Source organism: Camelus dromedarius, chromosome 4 (genome assembly GCF_036321535.1).
Source record: "Camelus dromedarius isolate mCamDro1 chromosome 4, mCamDro1.pat, whole genome shotgun sequence".
NCBI lineage: Eukaryota > Metazoa > Chordata > Mammalia > Artiodactyla > Camelidae > Camelus > Camelus dromedarius.
The window spans coordinates 81,355,508-81,381,131 of record NC_087439.1 but is presented as its reverse complement, the minus strand read 5'-3'; the positions used below and the strand labels follow the sequence as shown (position 1 = coordinate 81,381,131).

Genomic DNA, 25,624 nt, shown 5'->3' with positions numbered 1-25,624 from the left:
AATTGAATAAAATGCTTAAAAATTTTCAACGTATGTTAGTTGCCTTTCATAATGTTACCTTTTTAGGAAGTGCTTCTTACTCTTTTAGATCAGTGGAAGACAGTTTGATACATTTGGGAAACATAAACCAAATTTGCATGATCTTAAGAGTCACCTGAGCACTAAAAATACTGATTCCTCTATTTTTATTCCTTAGAAGTTCTGTTTTAGCAAATCTGATATATGGCTTGGGAATCAATATTTTTAACAAATGCCTTTGCTGACTCTTTGGGGTATACAAACTTGAGAAACAGTATACTAAATATTATGCTGGGGCCCCCAAAATAGATTGTGTCTTCATAAATGTACCAGTGAAATAGTGAAATGAAGAACTACAGTGGCTCCCAGGAATTCTTCCATGAGAAAAGAAGTAACCTATACTTTTGATTTTGCTTCATGAATGCTGGGAAAACCTTAAGACTTCTGAATGTTGCTCATTCTTCTGCATACTTGCATAACTTTGAGCCATGTATTATAGTTCTTTTTTATACTTGAATACTAGTTTGGTAGAATCATAAAGTTCTAGAACTTCAGAGGTGGAAGGGATTTCAGAGATTTTGTCTAAATTCTTAATTTTATAGAGGAGATCTGAGGAGGTTTTAAGTGATTTTCTTAAGCTCATACAGTTAGTAACTGGAAGAGCCAGGTCTCTTGGCTAAAGTGGAATAATAGATATTTCAGAAAGTAAATGAATATTTGCTAACATGAATTGATGGAGTTTTGTAAAATTATTTCCCCTTGGATTAATAATTGAAAATATATTCTATATTGTATAAGTTTATACTAAAGGCCTCAATGGGTCAATAACAGCGTGTTCCCAGGTTTTCTCTTACAGCCTTTCTTTAGAATAGATGTTTTTGCTTGATGCAAACTGCCCTCTGCTGGTAGAGCTAGTACTCTTTCTGCAGTAGTACTATATCAAACCATCGGCCAAGGCTCTTTATGATCACAGGCCTGAAACCAGGCTGTCTGACTCCACAGTTTAATAGCTTTAAGACTTTGGACAAATTCCTTGACCTGTCTGTAGGGAAAATAAAAGGGTGGTTGTAAACGTTAAATGAGATAATACACATGAGTCCTTACTACAGTGCCTAACATCTAGTAAGTCCTCAATAAATGAGAGCTATTGTTATTTTATTGCTTAAAAGTAAAGAACTGAGACGAGAATTTTCTTAAGTAGTTCTTTTCATATGCATTGTATTTGACTTCATTTCAGTGTTGTTTATTTAGAGCATTAGATAGGGGAGAGCCTAGAGAAAGTACTTTGTTTTCTCTTTTGCTAGTAAAAGTATTACAGTTGTTTGCTTTTCAAGAGAATATATAAGGGACTGTAATACAAAATAATTCATTTTATAAGTTAAACATTCTTTTAGTAATGTAATTTTTACATTATTTATTTTCTAATTTTCTGATAGTTCTAGACCATTGAAAGCCTCTCAGATGGTGAATTCCTGCATTACCAGCCCTTCTACACCTTCAAAGTGAGTTATATTTCTTGTGTACCCAAAATCTGTTTTTAAGGATTTGTCTCACCCCGATTTCCAGGATTATCCCCTCCCCTTTTCTTAATTGTTTGTCTTTTTTTGCATGATAACTGCTCTGCATTACTATACTTCAGAATTTTCCTGAATCTGCTTTAAACTAATCTAGGGTGTAACAAGTTTTTAACAATGGAGCAAGTTCGGGTGATCCTCTCAAAATTTTGCTTCAGAACTTCTTAAATCATCTGTTAATGTGTAGTATTTTCATCCTACAACTCTAGAAATTGATGACAAGGAATTTTAAGGTTTGAAGGATTAAAATAACTCCTAGTGATATAAAGCACCATTTTTCAAATATACACATGGAGATCCCAAAATGTCTTTTCACCTGTTGTTAGCCAGTGTGGGACTTCTTATCTTAGAAATTGAACTGGATCTATTCTGAAAGGGGACAGGAAAACAGGTACACACTGGAATGTAGCTGTTCTCCGAATGTTTTATGTTTTTTGCTTAAGACCAAAAGTTTGTCGAAGAAGGAAGCAAATACTTTTTCTTAATATACCTCCTCTATGATTTGAGTAGAACCCACAATTCAATTCCTGATTAGACATTTCTAAATGACTTGGTTGTCATTCGTCTTTGAAATTAGTTTTTCTAAAAATTTGATGTCCCAAAGTACTTTTAGAAAAGAGACACTTTTGTTGTTTAAGGGCTTTTGGGGGGCTTATATAACCACAAAATGACATTTGGGAACTGCTATTTTCTCTTCCTCCTGTTAATTATTTTTCAGTGCAATTAAAACCAGATGACTAACTGACTAGAAATCTGAAATGGTACCGATATGAATACTCTTGCCCGTTCTCAAGATACAAATGAGCAATACCACTTGGCTGCTTAGAAAGTGAGCAAGTGATGCATTTACAGGATGAATATTTTTCCTTACTACAGGCAAGCTGCCTTCTGTGAATATAGTAACTATTAATGGAATGCACTCTTTATGTACCAAATCACTATAGTTTCAAGAAAGAGATGGTTTCATTGGGCATCATTATACTTGGCATGGTCATCTGTTCTCCAGGGTCTACTGGTATGAGAATTTGAGAGTTCTTCAGTAAAGGATGCTTAGGCCCTAGAAGACCTGTCATGCCGATCAAACTTAAAAGAGGCTGAGTTATGAACCAGAATACCATTGGTTCTTCTGTAATGTCCTTTATTGCATTTGACCCTGGTATTAGTAGCCAGGTGTCACCCTCCTTCAGCAAAGTATTTACATAGATAAATAAATCAGTATGTTCAGTTTTGCTTGGTGAGCATGAAATCAGAAGTGAAGAATTAAGATGGCTAATTGGCTACTTCTAAGTTGTACTAAAAACCCTTTTGGACCTATAATGGGAGGTTATTCAATTGTTCATGCTGAAGTGCAGTGATATCCTGGCTGCTCTCAGCCAAAGACTATGGTTGAGCCTATCGCTGACCACTTGCCTCTTTTCTTTGATCTACATTGCTATGCAATCCTCCTGGTTTCCATTGTGGCCTCTTATTTCTTGGTGCCATCATTCTATACGTTTGTTTACAGTTTTTCACATTTAGATTAATTGCATTTTTTCCAATTTCCATTTTACATTTTTTTTTTTTAGTACAACATGAATTTATGTTGATCTTCATCAAAGAAAGTTTGTGCTTTTTGACCTTTACCACTTTTCCTTTAGTTTATTTTCAGCTCACTTAGAAGACAACACAGTAACACCTTACTTATCTGGTATCATTGAAGAATAGTATTTGATAATTCAGATAAATGAATTTTTATATAACTGAAGCTTGCCTTTTTAAGCATTGCCTTTTTAATTTTAATCTTTAAGTTTTTAAATAATTTTAATTATATCTTTATAACCTTAGAGAATTCCTTATATTGTTAAATTAAATATACTGAAGATAATTTGAATATATTGTAATGACTTAAAATCAGCATTATGAATACCAGTTATTGCACTGTGTTTTAATATGATAATGGCCTCAGAGGCTCTTAATTCTTACAAGACAGTTTACATTAAATTACTTTATAGTTCTTTATTGCCCTTTTTGTGTGATTATTCTCTCTCATTTCTTAGCTCTCATTTCTTGATGAACTTGCTACATTATTTTATACATCATTTCCTGGGGAAGAAGGTTCCTGTCTAAAGAGTAAAGTGCATGGGCTTTGAAACTACTGCCTTCCTCAGAAGCCTTTTTTCTTACTTTTTAATCCCTGTGTTCTAGAAAGTAGAAGTTGCCAGAAGTCTGGCCTACATGTAATTGGATAAGTGGAATGTTACTGTTGATTTCAGAGTACATGGATCATAATTTAAAGATCAAAAATTAGTCCTCATGCACTCTAAACATATTCATTACAATGTCTGCATGCATTCAGTAGAGTACTTGCTTTATAAAGACAGTAACAAACTTCTATGGAGTTGATCATTAAAAGAAAAAAGGCACAAAGTGATTGGTTTACTGATGATATATAATAGCATAAGAGTTGTCTGATTTTCAAAGCATGGCTCTTTTGGAGCGGGGCAAAGGTAATGCTTAAATATACCTCTTTTGATATGTCTTTTTATCTCTGTTAAATCATTCTCTAATGGAAAAGCTTTTTGTTTTATTTTGGTATTTATACTTCAGAAGAATAATAAGGACAAATGTTTATCAGATTTATATAGGGTTTTTTTCCTTGAATTACAGGAATTTCACCTTCAAGTCCAAGAGCTCTGTGGCTTTATGCCTTGATTCAGACAGTGAGGATGAGCTAAAACGCTCTGTGGCCCTTAGCCAGAGACTTTGTGAAATTTCAGGCAGTGAACAGCAGCAGGAAGACCTGGAAAAAGTAAGTAATTCCTCATCAAAATAGCTGACTGTCCAAACCAAATGCCTTTCATAACCACCATTAGCAAACTTAATACACAAGATAGATTATAAACTTACTGAATCTGTTCAGATGCTTGTTTTAAAGAATGTGCTTTTTATAACTGCAAAACCAGTCTGTTTAAAGGTTTGAGCATTGAGACTTGTTTTTAATTGAGATATAATTGACATACAACATTATATTAGTTTCAAGTGTACAACATAATGGTATATGATATTTGTATATATTGCAAGATGATCACCACAATAAATCTGCTCAACATTGTCACCATACATGTTACCAAAAATATTTTTTTTCTTGTGAATGAGGACTTTCAGATAGATGTACTTCTCTTAACAACTTTCAAATATGCTATACAATATTATTAACTATAGTCATCATTATAGTATACATTACATTCCTGTGACTTATTTACTTTATAACTGGAAGTTTGTACTTTTTTGCCCTCTCACCCATTTCACTCACTCCCCAACGTGCACCTCTGGCAGCCACTAATCTGTTCTCTGTATCTGTAAGCTTAGTTTTTTTGTTTGTTTTTTAGATTCCACATATAAGTGAGATCATACAGTATTTGTCTTTCAGTAGATAACTTGTTTCCCTCAAGGTCCATTCATGTCATCTCAAATGGAAGATTTCATTCTTTTCTATGACCAAATAATGTTCCTCTGTGTGTGGTGGGGGAGGTATATGTGTGGGTATATATATGCCACATCTTCTTTATCCATTCATCCATCAGTGGACACTTGGGTTGTTTCCAGGATTGAGACATTTAAGAAATGAAAGTTGTTGTAGATAAATTGCTTTCTCTTATTAACCTTCAGAGCTGCTTTTGCATATTGGTCCTAAAATAATTTCTTGCTTTACTTTGATACTAATTACTAATATGAGAGAACCATAGTAAACATTTTACATCAACAGGCCAACCAGGTAATCTAAAGGTAAATAAGGGCTGTGAAGGCACAACTACATCATCTTTCCTGACACAAAATGATAATTAATATTTTGAAGATACAAGCATTTTTTAGGAGTTTGTGTCATCTCGTGGGACTGATTTTAAACCTCCCTTTTGTAAGATAACAGTTATTTTAATAGTTATTTTCTTGTTAGACTGTTTCCCTTCTTTAAAGCTAGTTTGGTGGGGGAGGGTATAGCTCAAGTGGTAGAGTGCATGCCTAGTATATACAAGGTCCTGGGTTCAATACCCCCAGTACCTCCTCCAAAAATAAATAAGTAAACCTAACAACCCCTCCAAAGAAATCAAATGTAAAGCTAGTTTGTAGTTGCTCACCTTGAATGAGAAATGACAAAGTAAAATTCTCCCAGAAATGAGAGAAGGTTATTCAGAAAATAACTTCTGAGTACTTACATAATCTTGATACAGCTTTTATTTTTATCATTTATTAAAAAAAAATGATCAAGACCTGGCAACATTTTTAAAAGAATATTAGGTGTAGTGACAGAATATTTACAGTATAATCCACATGTATCTGGAAGAAAATATACCAACAAATACTTAATAGTAATTATCTCTGAGTGATGGATTTTGAGTGAATTTATTATTTTTATGTATTTTCCAAATCTCTACAAGGAGTGTATTTAACACTTATTATAATCAAGAATATAAACATGTATCTTTATATAGTTATTATTAAAGGAAAATTAGGCTTCCCAGTGAGTTTATATACTGGTTATTTGGTTGTTAAATAACCCACAGCATCAAAGAAAGGAAACCCTTGAGAAATAAACATATCAACTTGAAACTCTAAGATGACTGTACTTGTAGGCATTCTCATTTCCTCTAAAAGCAGCTCTCTTCTTCAGGATTCAAAATTATGCAGAATAGAACCTGATAAGTCTGAATTGGAAAACTCAGGATTTGATGGAATGAGTGAAGAAGAGCTTCTAGCGGCTGTTTTAGAGATAAGTAAAAGAGAGGCATCACCATCTCTGAGTCATGAAGATGATGATAAACCAACTAGCAGCCCTGATACTGGATTTGCAGATGATGATATTCAAGAAATACCTGAAAATCCAGATTCTATGGAAACTGAGAAGCCAAAAACAGTCACAGAGCCTGGTAAGTTTCATGAAGATAAACGTTTGTTAAACAAGGCACAGCTGTGTTCCAAAGCCTTATAGAATGGGGGGTAGATGGATCTGTGTAACAGCTAATAATATTTTTATGCTTTTTTTTTAACAGTTAAAATATTAAGAAGTAAATGTTGTGAGTAGTAACCAGAGGCTAGTGGTAAAGTATGTCATATCTCTAGTATACATCTAAAGAAAAGTTAGTATTCTTGTGCATTTAAAAAATGTTTGTGTCAGTTTCGGGTCACCACTGCTGTCTCAGAAATTTGTATAATTCTTTCTTCATTTTTTAGTATCTGAAATTTTACCAAGTTTTAGTATATAAATAACTCAAGTTCCCCTTTCTCCTTTGGGTTCATCCCTTTATAATGGTAGAATGACCACTAAACTAAGAGGGAGGGTCTTGGGCCTCTAGTCTTAGCTATTCCACTTACTAGTTATGAATTTCTTAATAGGTAATTTAACCTCTTTGATACTCAGTTTTCTTATCTCTGTATGGGGATCTACCAGACATACTTCAGGTGGTTGTGAATAGAACGTTAGATAGTATATACGTATTATGTAAAGTGCTATACAGATAAAAAATTACTTTGTGGTAATTATTCATATTTTGTTACTTCTCAAGCTATCACTATGAACAACAGAGCTGAGCCTCCTTGCCTTGCAATATGGATATTTTAAGATTTTTTAAAGTAGAACATTTTCACTGCCCCTTCCCGTGCCCAAGTTTTTTTCTTCTCATATCCTTAGCATCTGTATTTAGGTTGCTAGCTAATGTGTTTCAGTTTATCAAGCCTAGGATTTTGGAGATGAAGAGAATACTAGTATATCACAAAATAATTTTCTGTATCCTTGAATTATTTTATGTGCAAGTGACGTAAGAATTAGTATATTCTCAATTTAATTTGTAACAAAAGCTAATGATTTTTGTATATAGGTGTTTCTGTTTTTTTCTTCTTGATTCAAGTATCCTTATGAAGTCCCTTTGTCTTACTAAACTTATAATCACTGCCCTTAGATGTCATTGGTTAATGTTAGTGCTTTTGTCCCATGCCGATTAATTTCCTGCTTTCAGCTCTTCCTTTCAGTTCTTTGGTCAGTTCTGCATCTCCCTAAAATCAATAAAGGAAGTTAGTCTTTGTACAATTAGTTCTAGATTATCTATGCCAATGGAGGAGAACACTAAGGTTATCAGATCATTAATAATCATAGGTTATCAAAATATTAATAACTCTAGCAGCTTTAGGAAGAACAAACTTGTGAATAAGGTTTTTATATCTTTATATAAGATCCTTTAATTTTTAGTTGCCATCTTCCTCACTTGGATGCAGGCCATTATTATATTTCCTGTTTCTTTAAACTGATCATTCCATTGACCTTCTTACTGTAACTGAAATCTAAAAACATTGCTTATTCTGCAATTTTTTTAACTTATAGAAAATATTGAGCAAAAATAAAAGTAGAGAAATGAGTATAATGAACCTTCCCCCTTGTACCCATTATTGACAGTAAGCCAATCTTGTTTCATCTTTATCCCAGCCTCCTTCTCCATCCTATCCCCTGGGTTGTTTAGAAGTGAATCCCAGGTATTAGATCATTTCATCAGTAAGGATTTCAGTATCACTGAAAGATAAGAACTCTTTAAAAAAAAATATATATATATATATATATCTCCTCAATCTCATTATCATACTTTAAAAGTTAATCATTCTAAGGAATGATCAAATATGATCAAACCTTCAATAAGGTTTTTATTTTGAAAATTTCAAATCCAAAGATGAGTTGAAGAATAAAACAATAAACAAACTTATACCCTTCACATATATTCATTAATCAACATTTGGTCACATTTGCTTTCTCTCCCTTCTACTCCCCGTGTGTATGTGTATTTGTGCAGCAGTTACCCCAAAATTAGTACCTTAAAATAACAATAATTTTAATATCTCATAATTCTATGGTTTGACTGTCTTAGCTGATAGTTTTTCTGCTCCATGTGATGTTGGCTGGGCCTGCACCATACAGCAAATGGTACCATCATCCATCTAGTTGCTCAAGCGAAAAAAAAAAATCTCCCTTGATATTTTTGTTTTACTTTACACTTCACATTCAATCAGTCCATCACTAAGTCTAGTTTGCTGCACCTCCAAAATATATCCTGAATCCAGTCATTTATGAACATCTTCATAGCTACAACTTTAGTCTTCCATCTCACCTGTGCCACTACAACTGATTTGTAATATTTCTCCCTTCACCCTTGCCCTGCTGTTATGGACCTTCTTTCATGAACAAAGCAGCCAATGTAATCTTTCTGAAGCATAAATCACAGTGTCACTCTTCTGCTTTAAACTTACTATGACTTCCCATTATACTTAATCAAAACTTCTCACCATGGCCTATCTTCACTCTCCCTCTCTTTCACTCTACTGTTTTAGCCATACTAGCTTTCTCTGTGTGTCCCTCAAATATACTAAGCTTATTCTCATCTCAGAGCCTTTGCGCTTAAGCTCCTTGAAGTCAAGGGCCATCTTACCTTAATTATCACTATATCCCCAGCTTCTACAGCAATACCTGGCACATAGTGGATTCTCAATAAATATTTGGGGCCCATCAGACTGACTGTCATGACTCAACTGAGGAGGGGAAGGAAGACAGCTAAGTAAGGTTTCACTGTTAGCCAGAGGAAGGGAAGAGTGTGTGCAAAGGCCCAGACTTGAGAAAGTCCATGGCATGTTAGCAGACCTGAAAAAGTTCAGGATGATCTACATGGTTGGGACATAGTGTTGAGATGGAAAAGCAAAAGATGAGACTAGAGCATTATTCAGTCTCCAGTTTTTACATGGCCTAAAGCCATGTTTAGGAGTTTGAACTTTTATTTCAAAAGCATTAGGAAGTTATTGAATAATTTTAAACAAAAAAGTATTTGATAAAGATTTATATTTGAAAAAAATCATTCCAGCTGCAGTGTAGTGCATAAATTAAAGAAGAACCAAAGTATCCTGTGAGACCTCTTAGTAAGTTATTGTAATAGTTCAGACCAAAAGTTGATGATGCCCTAAACCAAGGGTTTGGCATTGAAAACCGAAACAATGGATGGATTCAAGAGATAGTTAGGAAATAATAATTCATCTGATATGAGGAGGTAAATGAAAAGAAGTCAAAATGACGCCCAGGTTTCTGTCTTTAAAAAAAAAACTGTGAACAGTGATCCCATTGACTGAAATATAGAATGTAGAAAAGGAGCAGCTTTCATTTGGGGTAGGGGAAGAAGCATATGATATATTTAGTATAACAGTGTTGAGTTTTAACAGTGGTTCCCCTGTGATTGTGCAAGGTCCTTAAAAGTGTGTTTTTATTTTATGATCATATTTGTTCCCGTAGATCTTAAGTATTTTTTGTATCCATCTGAAATTTACGCTGAAGACAGATGTATATTGATTTTTAGCATCTCAAAGTAAACTTTCTTGCATCTGTTTTATATCACATCGATTAATTATTAGTGTAATTCTAGGATTGTGTGAGGTACATTGGTACACTGAGTGCTAAAAATTATTAGTTAAGAAGAACTATACATAGAGGGGAGGGTAGAGTGCATGCCTAGCATGCATGAGGTCCTGGGTTCAATCTCTAGTACCTCCATTTAAATAAATAAGTAAGTAAGTAAGTAAGTAAACCTAATTACCTCCCCCCAGAAAACAAATAAAATAAACATAAAAGAAGAACTATACCTCTGTTACCTTTTTTTATGAGTATGTTTTGATAATAAAAGTAATAAAAACTCACCTTTTGCCCTAAAATAGTAGCTTCAACTTCCGAATTTTTCTTTCACTTGCAATGCTCAACACCAGCTAACTTTGAATGTCTCAGTTCCAAATTTACAGAAGTGATCTGATGGTTGACTGATGGTTGACTCAAGTATCCATTCCTGGCCCCGTAAGCTAAGGCCAAAGGGACAGGCAGGGTCAAATAGGCTTCAGAGCTGCCTGTTTCAGGCTATGGAAATGACTGTTTCTCTAAGAACGGCGGAATGTAATTTTTTTTTAAACTAGGATCATACTGCTTTTTGCACTTAAGATAGCCTGAGTTTTTTTCCCTCTTTTAATGAATATTCAGAATTAGTTTTAATGGTAAATATTCTCTTGGCAATTCAATTAAAGAATAATGCTAGTTGCTAATTTAGAATCTAAAACCAAGATACTGTAAGCTTCAGAGTCGTCTGTGCTATAGAAAAGTGTCTGTCATTTACATAGTTAAAATGCAGTATTAGAGCAGGTAAAGAGCATACTCATTTTAAAACAATCCTTATGGAATGAATCTGTAAAGGTAATTCTTGATGACCAGTTAAATTTTTTTTATGAGAACTTTCTTTATTTGCTAAGATGAAAATTTTTGCTTTTGTAAGTGAGAGGGAGGGAGGGTCCTTCCTCTTCTCCCTAAATTAAAAAGTATAATGATATTTAAATAACTAGAACAAAATTATGCCCCTACTGCTTATTCCAGCTAGCTATATTCTAGAGATTGAGAATGAACAAAAGGAAGTGAAAGGTTAGGTGGGGAGATTATAGCTCAGTGGTAGAAGTGCATGCATAGCATGCACAAGGTCCAGTGTTCAATCCCTAGTACGTCAATTAAAAAAATAAATAAATCTAATTATACACCCCCCAAAACAAACAAACAAAAAGTTTAATCTTTTTCTTATCTCCCTGGATGAATGTTTTAAACATGTGTGTTGTCATACGCTTGTATGGTACATGAAGTGTTTATTACATATTTTATGTAACTCTTTTGATTTAGAATATGTATAAGACTCATTTGATTATTAATATGAAAACACACTTCACTTGACATACAGTGTAATAAATGGGAAAATCTCAATAATTAATAATTCTAGCCTAATTTTTACTTCATTTACTCTAAACAATACTTTATTCCTAGTACTAGGTCATGTGACATGACCTGTGAATATGGCTATTTATTCTTCTCTATCCTTAACCATAGTGCCTCTGATGATCAGTTAAACTTCAGAATCATTGCTGTAGATTAGTGGTTCTCAACCAAGGGCTGTTTTGTCCCCCAGGGGACATTTGACAATGTCTGTCACTTTTGGTTGTCACATCTGGGGAGGGCAGGTTGCTACTGGCATCTGGTAGGTAGAGGCCAGGAATGTCGCTAAACAGTGTGCAATGTACAGCTCCTCTTCCCACAAAACCAAAAAATTGTCCCACCCAAAATGTCAATAATGCTGAGATTGAGAACCCTGATCTAGAAACAGTAAGATGAGATTGTACATCCCAAGCAAGTTATGTCTGAGGTTACGATACATTACTCTCCAAACAGTAGATGTCACTCTAGTCTAGAGATTTCAGTTTATTAGAGAGGATTTCCCAGTTATGTTATGTTCTGCTTCCTCAGATCCTGCCAGTTTTACGGAGATAACTAAAGATTGTGATGAGAATAAAGAAAATAAAACTCCGGAAGGTTCTCAAGGAGAGGTTGATTGGCTCCAGCAGTATGATATGGAGCGTGAAAGGGAGGAACAAGAGCTTCAGCAGGCATTGGCTCAGAGCCTTCAGGAGCAAGTAAGAGATATTTATATTGCTACTTTCTCCATACCAATCTTTCCTATAGAACAGTAATAATAATCATTTGTTAAGCACTTACTATGAGTCAGGCATTGTTCCCGATGATTTACATAAAGTAAATCATTGACCCACTAAAACAAACAAACAAAAACTTGTTTGGGGCTTCTGCCTTGGGTTTGAAACAGAAACATTGATCGTTTTTCTTTTTTAAAAAATCCAAATGCAACAAAATGTTTTGTTGGTTACCTCCTATTACTGTAATTTATTGCACGCTAAAGCAGGATAGGTTATTAGAGATCATCCCTAGTCCAACTTTATTTTGCAGGCTGTTGAAACAGCCAGTATACTATTATGATTTTATCATCAATATTTTAAGGCAAAGTATTTGTTTGGTCATTTCCTTACAGTATGAATCCTTGCCTGTGAATTATTTAAACATAAAATTCTCAGGAATGTTATCTGAGTATTATCTAAAATTTTAGATTTTAATGGTAGACTAGCATTTATCTGCTCTTTTCTTTGTGTAGTAATCTGTTCTTCAATTTTTAGTTCTTTATGCTCATTTTTGCCAAAACTTGTTGATTTGCATTGTTGCAGTCACCTGTGAAATCTGTGTAAAAGGTGATGTTTTCATGGTTGTCTGATCCTCAGCAATCTCAGTCATGTTAGTAATAAAAATTTACTTCAATATCCAGTACCTCTATTAAAATAAATAAATAAAAACCTAATTACCTCTCCCCAACCCTTCCCCTCAAAAATTTACCAAGACTCCCTAGAATGAATGCTCAGTTTTAATGTTTGCAAATGATCATACTAAGAAATCTAATGTCACTAGAATATTAGGTTTCAATTTTAATGGCACATTAATATTATCTGGGGAGCTTTTAAAAAAATACTGATGCCTGGGTTGTTCTGCCCCTCAGAAATTGACATAATTGATCTGGGGTGTGGTCTGCACATCTAGATTTCTTTTATTCTTTTTTTTTTTTAATAAGAATTTTGAAAACTTACTGCAGTGATTCTTATGTGCAGCCAAGGTTGAGAATTGCTGCTTTAAAACCATTTCAGAACTAGCTGTTCTATATTCTTTTATTTATGAAAGGACCTCTCTAGCTACCTCGTCATGTATATGTCAAACTACTTTACAAATAATATTACAGTAATCATTTGTTTAAGAAAACCTACTTTTAGTAGAGAAGACCACGGTTTGATTTTTAACAACAGTTCCTTATAGCACAGAAAAAAAAAAAAATCCAGCAACCATGCTTTTCATAGACAAAAGACATACTCTTTTTATTGTCAGCTGACCCAGTTAAAACTATCCTATTTTTCTCCAGTATGAGAATAGGATTATAAGATGAAGTTTCTTTAATTTGGTATACCCGAATCATTCTATTAATTACTAAAAGAGAGTTCTTTACCTTCTGGTTTCAGCATAGACTTTATATACTTGGATAAATTTAAGTAATCATATTTCCTTTTAGAGAATACCTCTGTTACTTCCTTGAACACAGTATTATTGCTCCCAGGACTATAATGCAGAATAATTCATTCTAAGCTTTGCTTATATATTTTAGTAACTTTAAAAACAAGTCTAGAATTGAGAAAAGTATAAAGCAATTCTGCTTAAATTATTTTTTCTTGATTTTTGCATCCTTTGTAAACTATCTTTTCTCTGAAGATGAGAGGGAAATTTTTTTATAGTCAACATTTTTCCTAGTCCTTTTTGTAATTAATTAGTCAGTTAATTGAAACATTTTCAGAGGTATTATTTTCTCTAAGAAAACCTCAGCTATATTCAAAAAGCAACAGTCAACAGCATTCAGTTAGTATTTGCCAAGCTTCTAATGTCTTGGTTTCTTTAGCAAGAATAAAAATAGAAATCTATGAATATGTTGTAGAAATGTTTATCTTGCTGTCATAGGGTCAGTGATGTGCTAGAGCCAGCTCCCTGTCAGCTTAGGAGAGCCCACTATACATACCTCTTCCCAACTCTGCATTCAGAATCACTTAGGTAGCTAAAAATTGGCCATGGTGGGAGTATTTATTCCAAGAAACTTGGCAAATCTTGTAATTCAAGGGAAAGGAAAGAGAGCTGTTTGAAGTATCTGCTATGTTCCAAATATTTCATACATGTAAGAAGAAAAGGAATTGCATCATAATGTCACATTCAGTGGCTTTTGGTTGGCAAGCCAAAAGTCACTTACTTAAAGAGAGAGCATTTAAGGCCCAAGTTTGTATTTTAGGAGGAAAGTGTTGGAAAGAGTAAAAACTCCTCATTCCTCAAAAGGTCATATTCCAAACATCCATAAAGTTACAGAAAACATTATTAGCAAATACTTTCAGAGCAGCTGATTTTATCCTCATTAAATAAGTTTAATCAATACCTCTTTAAATGGTTTAGTTTGTTCTTATCCTTTTAGGAGGCTTGGGAACAGAAAGAAGATGATGACCTCAAAAGAGCTACAGAGTTAAGTCTTCAAGGTATGGAGATTATTTTAATTACCTTTTTTAATACAGTGAGATGTATCACACAGAAGAGCACATAAAATGTGTTAGTTATTTTTAATAACAATAACAAATTTGAACACTTCCCAGGTAAAGAAATAGAACCTTAAAAGTTAACCTGTATACCCCTCCTTTTCCCTCCCTCTCAGAAGAGACCACCTATCTAACATTGGTGTTCATCATTAGCTTGCCTTTTTTAAAAAATAATTTTACCATCTATATTCATATCCATAAACAATATTTTTTTTTATTTTGAAAATTAAATAGCAAGAATAGTGTGTCTGTAATCCATCTGTATGAAAGAGGAGTACTGCCACTGTTAAACTCCTAGGAGAAGATAATGTGGCTTCAGTTTCCCTGTGAATTTATAACACTCACTCTGGGAAAGTCAGTGGGCAAAGTCATGAATGAGTATTCAGAAGCATAAGGTTCACCATAATCATGGCATTTAGCAGAACTAATATATGGACCAGGTGCTAGAAGTCCACCAGGACAGGCAGTCATGAGAAGTGGACTAATTCTGTATTTTCTAAGATCACTGTGGTCTTTCTCTGGCCCTCAGTACTAGGTTAAAGCAGAACACTTTGGTATAAAATGAGTGTTCTAGACTGGACTGATCTAGACACCAAAGACGTGGTGGAAAGAGCAAGAATTTCACTGGCAAATGGTTGAGACAAATAAGAATTTGAGCTAGGCTCTCCTAAGCATTCTGTCCTCAGGTTTAAAAGATGGTACAATGATGGCGATGATGGCTTTCTCAAGTCATAATTGCTGCAATCTGGACTGGTTGCCCCTGCATCCATGCACAGATATCCTGAGATCTCCCTAACCATTCTCCAGAGAATCTCTCTCTGATTCTCTCTTTTGTTTGAATCTCCCATTTCCTCTCTCTTGCTCTTTGTCTACTTACACTTTGATGGAGAACATCCCCAGTAGTTTTCTTGAAAAAGAGATGTGACTTATATTTTTGGGAAACCTTACAAGTTTTATTCTGCCCTGGTATTTCATAATTTGGCTGCATATAGATTCTGGGTTTACGATCATTGTGAAAACATTGTTTCTCCCCAACTTCATGCTGCTGGACAATGACAAAAAACTTGTTTGCTGGGTTGCTGTGTGAGAAGTCTAAAGTTGTTCTTTATCCTGATGTGACCTCTATTCCTCGGAAAGCTTGTAGGATCTTCTCTGTTTCTATTGTGATGAAGTTTTATAGTGATGTGCCTTGATGTGAGTCTGTTTCATCCATTTTTGCTGGGCATTTAGTGGATCATTTTAATCCAGAAACTTGTGTCCTTCAATTCTAAGAAATTTTCACTGATTGATCTTTTTGAAACTCCTATTATCTAGACATCCTAGTCTGGTCCTCTTAATTTTCTCATCTCTTCTCTCCAGTTTTTTTATTTTACTCTACTGTTTGGGAAGTTTCTCCAACCTTATCTCTAACTCCAAACCTTTTTTTGAGTGTTTTATTTCTATCATATTTCTAATTTTCAAGAACTGGTTTTGTGAATGTTTCTTTTTTATAAGATTTTGTGATGGGGGTGGTTCATGGAAGTAATACCATCTCAACTCTCTGAGAATATTAAATATAGTTCATTTGTTTGTTTATTTGAAGTCTTCTTCTGCCTGAATAGATTCTGTTTTCTCCAGATTGCTCTGTCCTGTGTGTTTATTATAGTCTTTATACTCCTTGTTAAAGGATTTCCTCAGTTATCCAGTAATCCTTGGCTGTCAGCTCATGATTAAGAGTAGGGAACTAAAAAAGATGATAGGAAGCTCTGAGTACATGAATAGCTAGAGCTTGTCAGCCTTGAGTTTTACAGGTTGGGACTGTTTGGGGGATGATCTTAATATTTTAGGCCTTTCCCTGGGGCTAATATTCCTAAAGAAAGTTTTCTGGTCTCTTGCCTTGCCTAAAAGTAAAAGATGTGGCTGCCAGAGTTTTGGGAGCCAAGTGTGCGAATAGGGCTGGGAGTCAGGGTGGGAGTTATACTCATCTTTCAATATGCAAACTGTCGCCTACTCCCCTGTTTTCAGTATGGTACTCTCCCATGCATGGCATCCCCCCAATCCAGAGGCTTTTTTACTAACTCTCCAGAGACTAAGGCTCTAGACTTCTGTCATTGCCCAGCAGTATGAAGTAGTGGACAGTGGGTCTAGGAATCTGTAACTCAGTTTTCACCTAATCCTAATTTTTATCCCCTCCTTTTCCTCCGGTTTGAAAGATATCTGGTACTTCCAAGTTGTATGTTTTTTGAAGACTGATACAAGTTGAATTGGTTATCAACTTTTCCATTACTGGCTTAGGTTTTGGCTTTGGCTTTCTTAGGTCTGCTAACTCAATCACCCATCTACGCTCGAGCTTCCAAAATTTTGATGCTATAATCTCTTCCTGTTCTTCCCAATCTTAAGTGTTCATGTCTTTTAAACAACTCTATAAAGCAAAGAACCATTTATGTAGAAATTCTCTGGGATTCTTTATTTAAAGCCATTTGTAGAGATGGATTCTTCTTCCAATGAAAACACATTATTAAAGAGAAAAATGGATCTTGGATTATTTGTTTAGTGTATTTTAGGTTAAACTTAAGAGTTAAAGATTGTATTTCCATTATTTTTGTTAAATTTCAAAAAATGACTTAATATTGAAGAAAATGAAAGGATACTGACTTTTTAATGGTCTCTTTTCTGTGAGATAATTTATGTTTACTGGTGGTACCTACAATATGCACCAAGTACTTCAAATGTAACATATAGTTTATATAATGTGGAATTTAGCAAAATTGGATTATATGTAAAATTTTTATTCTTTTTCAGTTTTATTCCTTTCTTATGAGAGTATTGTCTCCTTTCATATAAATACATATAAAACAAAAAGCAACATTTCTTTTACAGATACCTAGTGCCTGAATTGTTACTCCCCAGAGTGGGCTGGGTGAATTGAAACTCTAATAATGATATGTTTCACGTTTTCTTAGGATGATAAAATGTGTACCTCAAGCTGTTTTTTTGTTGTTGTTTTTAATTTATTTTTTGAATTTTGTTGGGGGGGTGGGTAATTTGGTTCATTTATTTTTTAATGGAGGTACTGAGGATTGAACCCAGGACTTCTTGAGTGCTAGGCATGCACTCTTGCCACTGAACTATACCCTTCCTCCCTCAAGCTGTTTTTTTAATCTTCCCCATTATATTTCTCTGTGTCTGCTCCAAGAACTTTTACAAAACTTTGTCTTTATGTTCTTCAGAGTTTAACAACTCTTTTCTGGATTCATTGGGCTCTGATGAGGACTCTGGAAATGAGGATGTTTTAGATATGGAGTATACAGAAGCTGAAGCTGAGGAACTTAAAAGAAATGCTGAGGTGGGTGATGTTTTATTCCCTTCGTAGAACTGGTCAGATTGTCAGTATTACTCCTCCTGCCCCTTATCTTCAAAGGCCACACTGCCAGTGTCCATTGCAGGTTAATTTCTGCCCCTTTGGCAACTATCAAACGGTCTTCACTTTCTCTTGGCCTTTGCATCTTATGTCTTACACACAGATTCAAAATAAAATGAAATAAAGCCAAATATGTTGTGATCACCTTATGTGCATGCATGTTAGATAATAACTGAGTAATAGCTCTCAAAGTCGTATGTATATTAAGTCACCTTTAGTTCTGCGAAAACCTATATTATCTTTATGGTTAAATACCAAAACTGGTTGACTGTTACTCAGTAAGAACTGTTGAATTAGTGACATTAGCTAGAGCACTTGGAATCCTTCTTTACTGTTTTTCCCCCTAAATAATTGCTTTTCCCATTTTCCAATTTTTTTGTTATTTTAATTACCCAGTATTCCACTGTTCTAACACAACTGCTATTATTAGCATTTTGATATATTCTTTTGTCATCCCTACCCTCAAAGTACCCCAGGTATGCTTTTACAAAATCATAGATTAAGTACAGTTTTTATCTTGCTTGTTAAAAGACTATAAGCATTTTATTTTTAATGGCTATACTATATTCCATCAATGAGCACACTGTTTATTTTATTTTATTTTTAAATAACATTGAGCATTTAAGTTAACTTCTCTTTTTTCTTTATAATAAATAATATATCACAGCAAGGAAATACTGTATAGCACAGGGAACTATATTCAATATTTTGTAATAACCTATGATGGAAAATAATCTGAAAAAAATATATAAATGTATAACTGAATCACTTTGCTATACACCTGAAACATTGTAATCAACTTTGCTTTAATAATAAATAAAATAAAATAATAAATTATATATCGAGGAACTCTTGTGTGATTGTAATGTTTTCTATATTTAGGATTTTCTTCTTTAAGTAAAGCCCCAGAAATAAGTTACTACATCAAAGTTTCTGAACATTTTAATGGTTTCACACTTACCTGTAGCTATATTTCTTCCAAAATTGTATCTTTTAGTGCTCCCTGCAGTGTATGAGTATCACTTTTGTTTTATTCTTCTATTAACAGTATTTTAATAGCATTTTTTTAAATATTTAAAATGTAAAAGTTCACCCATAATCCCTACAGCAACACAGCAACTCTTCATTTTTTTTCATTGTTTTCCAGTACTTAACTGTTAACATACCTATTTTTGTAGAGCCGTAGTTATGTGTGTTCATGTGGTTTTGAAAAACAAATTAACATGTTGCTGACCCACACATTTTTTAATAACTGAATAATGTATTGAGTTGATATATTAGTAACCATTTAACTATTGGGCCTTTTGTTCCAACTTTTCATTATCATAGAAAATACTACAGTGAATAATTTTATGCATATATAACCTTCTTTTGAATTATTTTCTTAGGAAATTCTTGAATTCTTAGTTAGGAGTAGAACTCAGGTCAAAGGATGTGAACAATACCAACCACTTGGGTTTTTATTGAGTCTGACTACACACACACTGAAACTTAGACATGTCAATTTTAATAATAAATTTAAATTTAGTGTTTGCTTTTATTCAAATGAAGAGTTAAAACTCATGTCCACTTCTATTTTCCAGACAGGAAATCTTCCTCATTCCTATCGGCTCATCAGTGTTGTCAGTCACATTGGTAGCACTTCTTCTTCAGGTAAATGGACATCAGGATTTCAGCATTTTGTAAATGGAGTAGCCAGTGTTTACTCCTTGTTGGGTTACTCTGAGCCTAGCTTTGTGAGGAATAAGTTGAACGCATCAAGAAAAACTTTGAAATCTTTTCTTTGTACAAACTAAATGTGAATTGTGTTAATGGGTGTTTTGATTTTTCTATTCATAAATGACTCAAAATCCCCTAAACAAAATAATATATTTATCAAAAAAGTTGTCCCAGTATAGTATATCCCTCCCTTAAATTTCTAGGGGTTTTTTGTTTGTCTTTTGTTGGGTTTTGTTTTGTTTGGGTTTTTTTTTTTTTTTTTTTTTTTTTGCTAATTTTTTTTCAAGGTGGGGGAAGGAATTAAGTTTTTTTTAATGGTGGTACCCAGAATCTCATGCATGCTAAGAACATGCTGCCACTGAGCTATATCCTTGCCCCTAAATTTCTGTAATTTTTTAAATGGGTTTTAAAACCTTGAGTAACATAAAATGGCATGGGTGTATCTCATTCTGAAACTTCCTGTACCTGAGAAAAATCCAATAATGTTTTTTAAAAAGCCTTCATTTTAAGATTTTATTTATTTCAGGTCATTACATTAGTGATGTGTACGACATTAAGAAGCAGGCTTGGTTTACTTATAATGACCTAGAGGTATCTAAAATCCAAGAGGCTTCCGTGCAAAGTGATCGGGATCGGAGTGGTTACATCTTCTTTTATATGCACAAGTAAGAAACTTTGCTGGATCTGAAGTCATAGGCTAAAAATCACATGAACTCTTTCTTTTTCCTTTAAGGATAAAATGTTCCCATCAGTTAATTGGTTTACAATTTTTTATTTTTTTTAATCTTTGCTTAGGGCTAATGTCTTGATACTACCTTGGAAGTCCAAAATATTTGCTTTTAACTCAGCATTAATTACTCATCACACAGTGACATCTAGGTATGGAACTTAAGACTGTTTTATGATGGAAGCTGTCATATTGTAAATCTTTTTGGTCTTCCAGTGTTACCACCCAGAAGATATAAGTTATATGGATGGGAACTCCATAGCATTTCTATCAAAGCTAGCTATTGCCATCCCCCTCCCCACCCTGCCCCAAGGTGTTCTCAAAAATCAGCACATAGGGATGAGATGGTGATAAAATGAATGAACTGCTTATTTAATAAAATTTAGGCTCCAAATGGGATTATGCAGACTTTATTATTATCTGGTTTTTGTTTATCTTTTGTTTTTGCTCACTGAATTTCATGGGTTTTTTTGTTTGTTTGTTTGCTTTATTTGAAGGGAGATCTTTGATGAGCTGCTGGAAACAGAAAAGAACTCTCAGGCACTTAGCATGGAAGTGGGGAAGACCACTCGTCAGGCTTCATGAGGAAAAGACTCCTGGGTTGGCAGTGTGCACTGCGATTCTCTTACTGCCACCCGCCTCTCTTTCCTCTGCCCGAGGAGAATTTGGAACTCTACTTGATGCGGGAGCAACAAACAGCTCAGGGCCAAACCAAAAGATGAAAATTGCAATTATGCGGAACGCTCCATATTAACTGTTTTATGGAAACCTTGGTCTCACATCTGTAGCTGATTATCCTTTTTTTCTCCTATGAGAGTGGCACTTCCTTTTGTCTTAGGAATACATGTTGTAAATATATATATATGTACATACACACACACATATATATGGAATGAATGGAGCCTTAAAGAGTTAGGATAGGCCACCAGAGTATGCCTACTCAAAATTAACAGCACAGCAACTTGAAGAAGAAATGAAGTTGTTAAAGAGTCCATTCACCTGAGAAATGTCTGAAAATACACATATCATTTGGCATTTATCTTTTATGTTCCTTGAGTGGTCTCACTCAAGTCTGTAATCTTTCATGTGTGTTTCTTATCAGTAAAGTTCACTGGAAAGCCAGCTCTCCATGTTACACTAATGACAGTTTGTCCTCCTTGCAAAGGAGGGGGCATTCTGCCACCTGACTTGAGGAGCTTTTTTTAAAACTATTGGTTCATGGATTTGTGATGCTTTTGCTGTTTACATGTAGTCCCAAGAAATGGATTGTTGGTGCTTTGGAATGTGTTATGGTCCCACATTTGGTATTCATTGTACACTTTGTATTTTCTTTAAAGAAATTCCTTGACACAGTATGTTCACTGTATATCATCTACATTATTATGGTGGTGAAGATAGAATCTTTTATTTTTCTTCTGTGTCATTCTTCCATGGAGCAAGCATTACCCTAACAGATTGCAGCCAAAACTTTAAGAGGTAGGAAAGTGATACTGTCCCAACTGGGAGTCCCCAACAAGGATACTTAGGGAGTATAAAGAATGTTACCATCTCTGTCTCCCAGAGGCAGGTCAGGAGGAGTATTCTTGTGTTAAAGCTAAAGCTCTGGACCACTAAAGCTGAAAGCCTTGCTACAAGGGTGAAATTAAGTACATGAGTTGTAGGATAAAGCTTGAACATTTAACCATTTGCTGTCTGGCTTTTCCCTTAAAACAGAGTGAGAATTAAAATGTGATTGGTTTAGGTAATCCCAAGAACTAACAAAGGTGCATAATTTATTTATCTTACTTTTTAGGTGCTTTGAGTTGAGGTTAAATGGGGATGCAACATTAAGTGCTACATTAGACAGCTGACATAACCAGCCTGGTTAAACAGCTTGTGAAACCATATAAAGAATGAGTTTGAGAGTAGAATTCTGTTTGTAAAATAATTTTGTGAGCCCAGAAATCATTAGGATCACACAGTGTTAAGTATAGCAAAATGAAATCTTTCCTTTTTTTTTTTTAAATCTATCATCACAGAAGATTCAACATCTTTTCTGGAAGATTGCCTTAAGAGAGCTCCAGCCCTACTCCTGAAGCTTGGTTATGTTCTGACATAGTAACCTATTCTAAAATATTGAGTCTTTGAATAGTAAATGGCCAGCACTTTTGCATAACTACTGATAAAAGCTTTGCCTTCTACCATTTACCTATGTGTTACTGTAGTGAACGTTCCAAAATGGTACTGGTAGGATTTGCAGGAGTAGTATAGAGCAGAGGAAGATGCTTGTTTAAAAAACCAGCTTTTAAAATTTGTTTCTTTACATTGGGTGCCTTTTTTTGTTGTTGAAAATAACTGGTTTTCTCGTGCGTGAAGTGCTAATTGAATTCTTTAACTATTTATTACTTTCCTGTATCTGTATTTGAGAGCTTTGAGAGGCACTGTTAAAAATTTGGGGGAATGATTTGAAGAGAGTGTGAATTCATTTGGGGCATTTAAAAAAGAAATAATGCCATAAGCCTAGGTTGCCCATGAAATACCCTTGTTTGACTTGCTTTTTGTAGCTTGCATGTGTGTATGGTTTAGAAGTGCACTTGATTCGAACCTAATTTGATTTGATCTTCATGTCTTGGGCAGGACTTACTAGTTGAAAAGAGTAGGTGAGTTATCTCACTGTTTGTATACTTGCAGGTTTGGGACTTGAATTTTCCTTGATATCTGTCCGTTGTTTTGGCCTGGTCAGCCTTCATTTCTCCCTTCACTCCTTCAGCTATTACCCCTTTCACTACAAAGTTACTTTCACATTTTGGTTCAGTGAAAAGTTAAGACTGCAGATAGAGAGTTCCACTGGACTATGTTGATGGGGTTGTTTTTTTGAGCTGACTGTATTTTAAAGTATCAGTAGGTATTTTTTGTGCAGTATGATCAGTTTGCTCAGAATCAGGGGATGGGGTATTTTGCATGTTGGGGCCAGGAAGGGACACATTAAATAATGGCAGGGTGCTTCAGTTCCAGGCAGCCTGCTCATAACTAATATTCCTATTGAAAATACCAAATGTGCTTGCATTATTTTAAATGACTTTGAGTTGGTACTTGACAGTAATTCTGCACACAACTGATCTTAAGTGGAATTTTTTTGGAAGAGAGAACTACAAACTAAAATTCAAACTTCTTGATTCTTATCACCTAATATTATTACAGAGGATTGGAAAGTTGCATATGGCCAGATGCTGTTACCACTTTAGAAGCCCTGACTATAATTTAGGCCTATGAGAAGATAGACTGTTTTGTAGGGAATATATTTATGTGTGTGTGTGTGCACATTCAGAAGTTTTGTCTCAGCAGGATAGAATAAGATGCAAATCCATGAATTGTTGTTCTATTTATATTTTGATTCCAAAAGCTATTTGTTTACTTGCCATGGTCTGTTAATTTCAGGCCTAACTTAATGGCTCAATAACAAACGTAAATGTGTTTACATTTTAGGAAGTATGCAGCAATACTTAAAGATCAGTTCATTAACTCTGGGAGGCAAATATTAGACTAGACATTTCATTATATCTCTCCTTGATTAAGTGTAAAATTTTTCTAAAAGAGATTTAAAAATTAAAACCCTAGCAAGTGAATTCATGAATTTACTTATTCTTCCATACTGCAGTTACCATTATGTAACTATATAAATATAGCTCTACACATGTACAGCTACATATATAGTTGTATAATGAAAATTATTTGGAAACAGATTCTTGGCAGTGTGTCATACAGTTGGCTATTATGAGTGTAGAGAGAGCATGGGGGTGGGGTTGGAAACATGGAAGAAAGGTAGTTTGTAAACTCATTTGTGGTCTATTGAAAAGATTATATTAAAACAAATTAAAATATTACCCTTCTCACTCTTTCTTCTCTGTCCTCTGAATTGACTATGGTGGATACTCTTAATCATTCAAATTTTTTTGCCGTGTTTGATTTAATTGACCCCCTAAAGTGGTCTTTTGTTTTAAATCAGGGAAACAGCTAGATCTCCCAAGTACATGTGGATCTTGTGTATATACAGAGGGTTTTAGAAAAACCAACAACCCAGTACTAGATGGAAGTCTCTTAAAATTGTCCGCCCCGAAAACAAATGTCTATTTCCTCCTCCCCATCTTGCTTTACACCTAGTAATGCTCTTCAAGTGTATATGAAAACTAAACAGATTTCTGCCCTCTACCATCTTTCTAATGCATTACTTCAGAATTCAGACTTTGTCTCTATCGATGTTAACATCGGAAAGAATATATATTTATTTTATTGGAAAACTCTAGTTTGCTAGGCCCTGAGAGTTTCATGACAGATTTCTTTTGCTGTGTCTCATCACAACCACTGACTCCTTGATGGCATGCTTTGATTACTAGATTTCAGGCAGTCTCTTTTGTTGTATCATATTTATGCACAATTAGTAAATTTTCCTTTCCACGTGTGCTATGTGTCTGAGGTTTTGAACTTTATAATAAACGGTGTGCCAGTATGAATACGGGCAGTTGGTTTTAGTAATTTGGACTTGAAGTGCAGAGGTTTGAAGTACAGGCATGTCCACTGGCATCAGATGGATCAGGGTCTGAATCAGGACTCAAGTTCGCTAGGTCCAATGCCAAAATAAAGACAAGCAATCAACTGAACTGGGCTGTTTCAAGAACAGAGGGGTGAAAGAATGAGACACAGTGGTTGTACACACCTCTCGTCCTAAGGTTTCCCTCCCTCTCTTTTCCTTCTATCCCCAACATCTCTGGCCTCTTGTCAGTGTTGTTTATTTATGCTACAGAGAGGAGAACAGAAGTAAGCTTCCTACACTTTGCCTAATTGAGCCACTACCAGGTTTGCTGGCAGCTTTGGCCACATTTGTGCGATGATTTTCTTTCCTTGTGTTCAGAGTGACTTTTGATTCTGATTCTTTATGTTGTTTTGTATGGAGCGGCACTTTATCTGTGTTTTAGCAGAACTGTTCCTCTGTACCCTTTACGGTTTTTCCTTGGTTTTGTTTCCTTTTTAAATTATGCATAGAGTTTTTTGTGTGTGAAATTAAAGCCTTTATTAACCTGGTCTCGGTTTGACTTATTTCTGAAAAGGACCTATTCTTGCAGACACTTAACCAGTTGTTGAAGTTGTGAAAATCATCTGTTGGCCTTCTGACTT

At 34.6% G+C, this 25,624-nt stretch overlaps 1 protein-coding gene across 3 annotated transcripts in view; it reads left to right on the top strand.

Annotated features, from left to right (window-relative positions):
- USP37 (ubiquitin specific peptidase 37) overlaps positions 1-25,531 on the top strand; it is a 77,257-nt gene extending 51,726 nt beyond the window's left edge. For all 3 annotated transcript variants that reach the window (XM_010988326.3, XM_031452174.2, XM_031452173.2), the window contains 9 exons: positions 1,455-1,520; positions 4,239-4,380; positions 6,241-6,496; positions 11,917-12,083; positions 14,510-14,570; positions 17,837-17,952; positions 19,611-19,680; positions 20,273-20,411; positions 20,971-25,531. In XM_010988326.3, the coding sequence (XP_010986628.1) occupies positions 1,455-1,520; positions 4,239-4,380; positions 6,241-6,496; positions 11,917-12,083; positions 14,510-14,570; positions 17,837-17,952; positions 19,611-19,680; positions 20,273-20,411; positions 20,971-21,058 (1,105 nt within the window). In that variant the 3' untranslated portion in view covers positions 21,059-25,531. The remainder of the gene's footprint in view (positions 1-1,454; positions 1,521-4,238; positions 4,381-6,240; positions 6,497-11,916; positions 12,084-14,509; positions 14,571-17,836; positions 17,953-19,610; positions 19,681-20,272; positions 20,412-20,970) is intronic.
- The last annotated feature ends 93 nt before the right edge of the window (positions 25,532-25,624 follow it).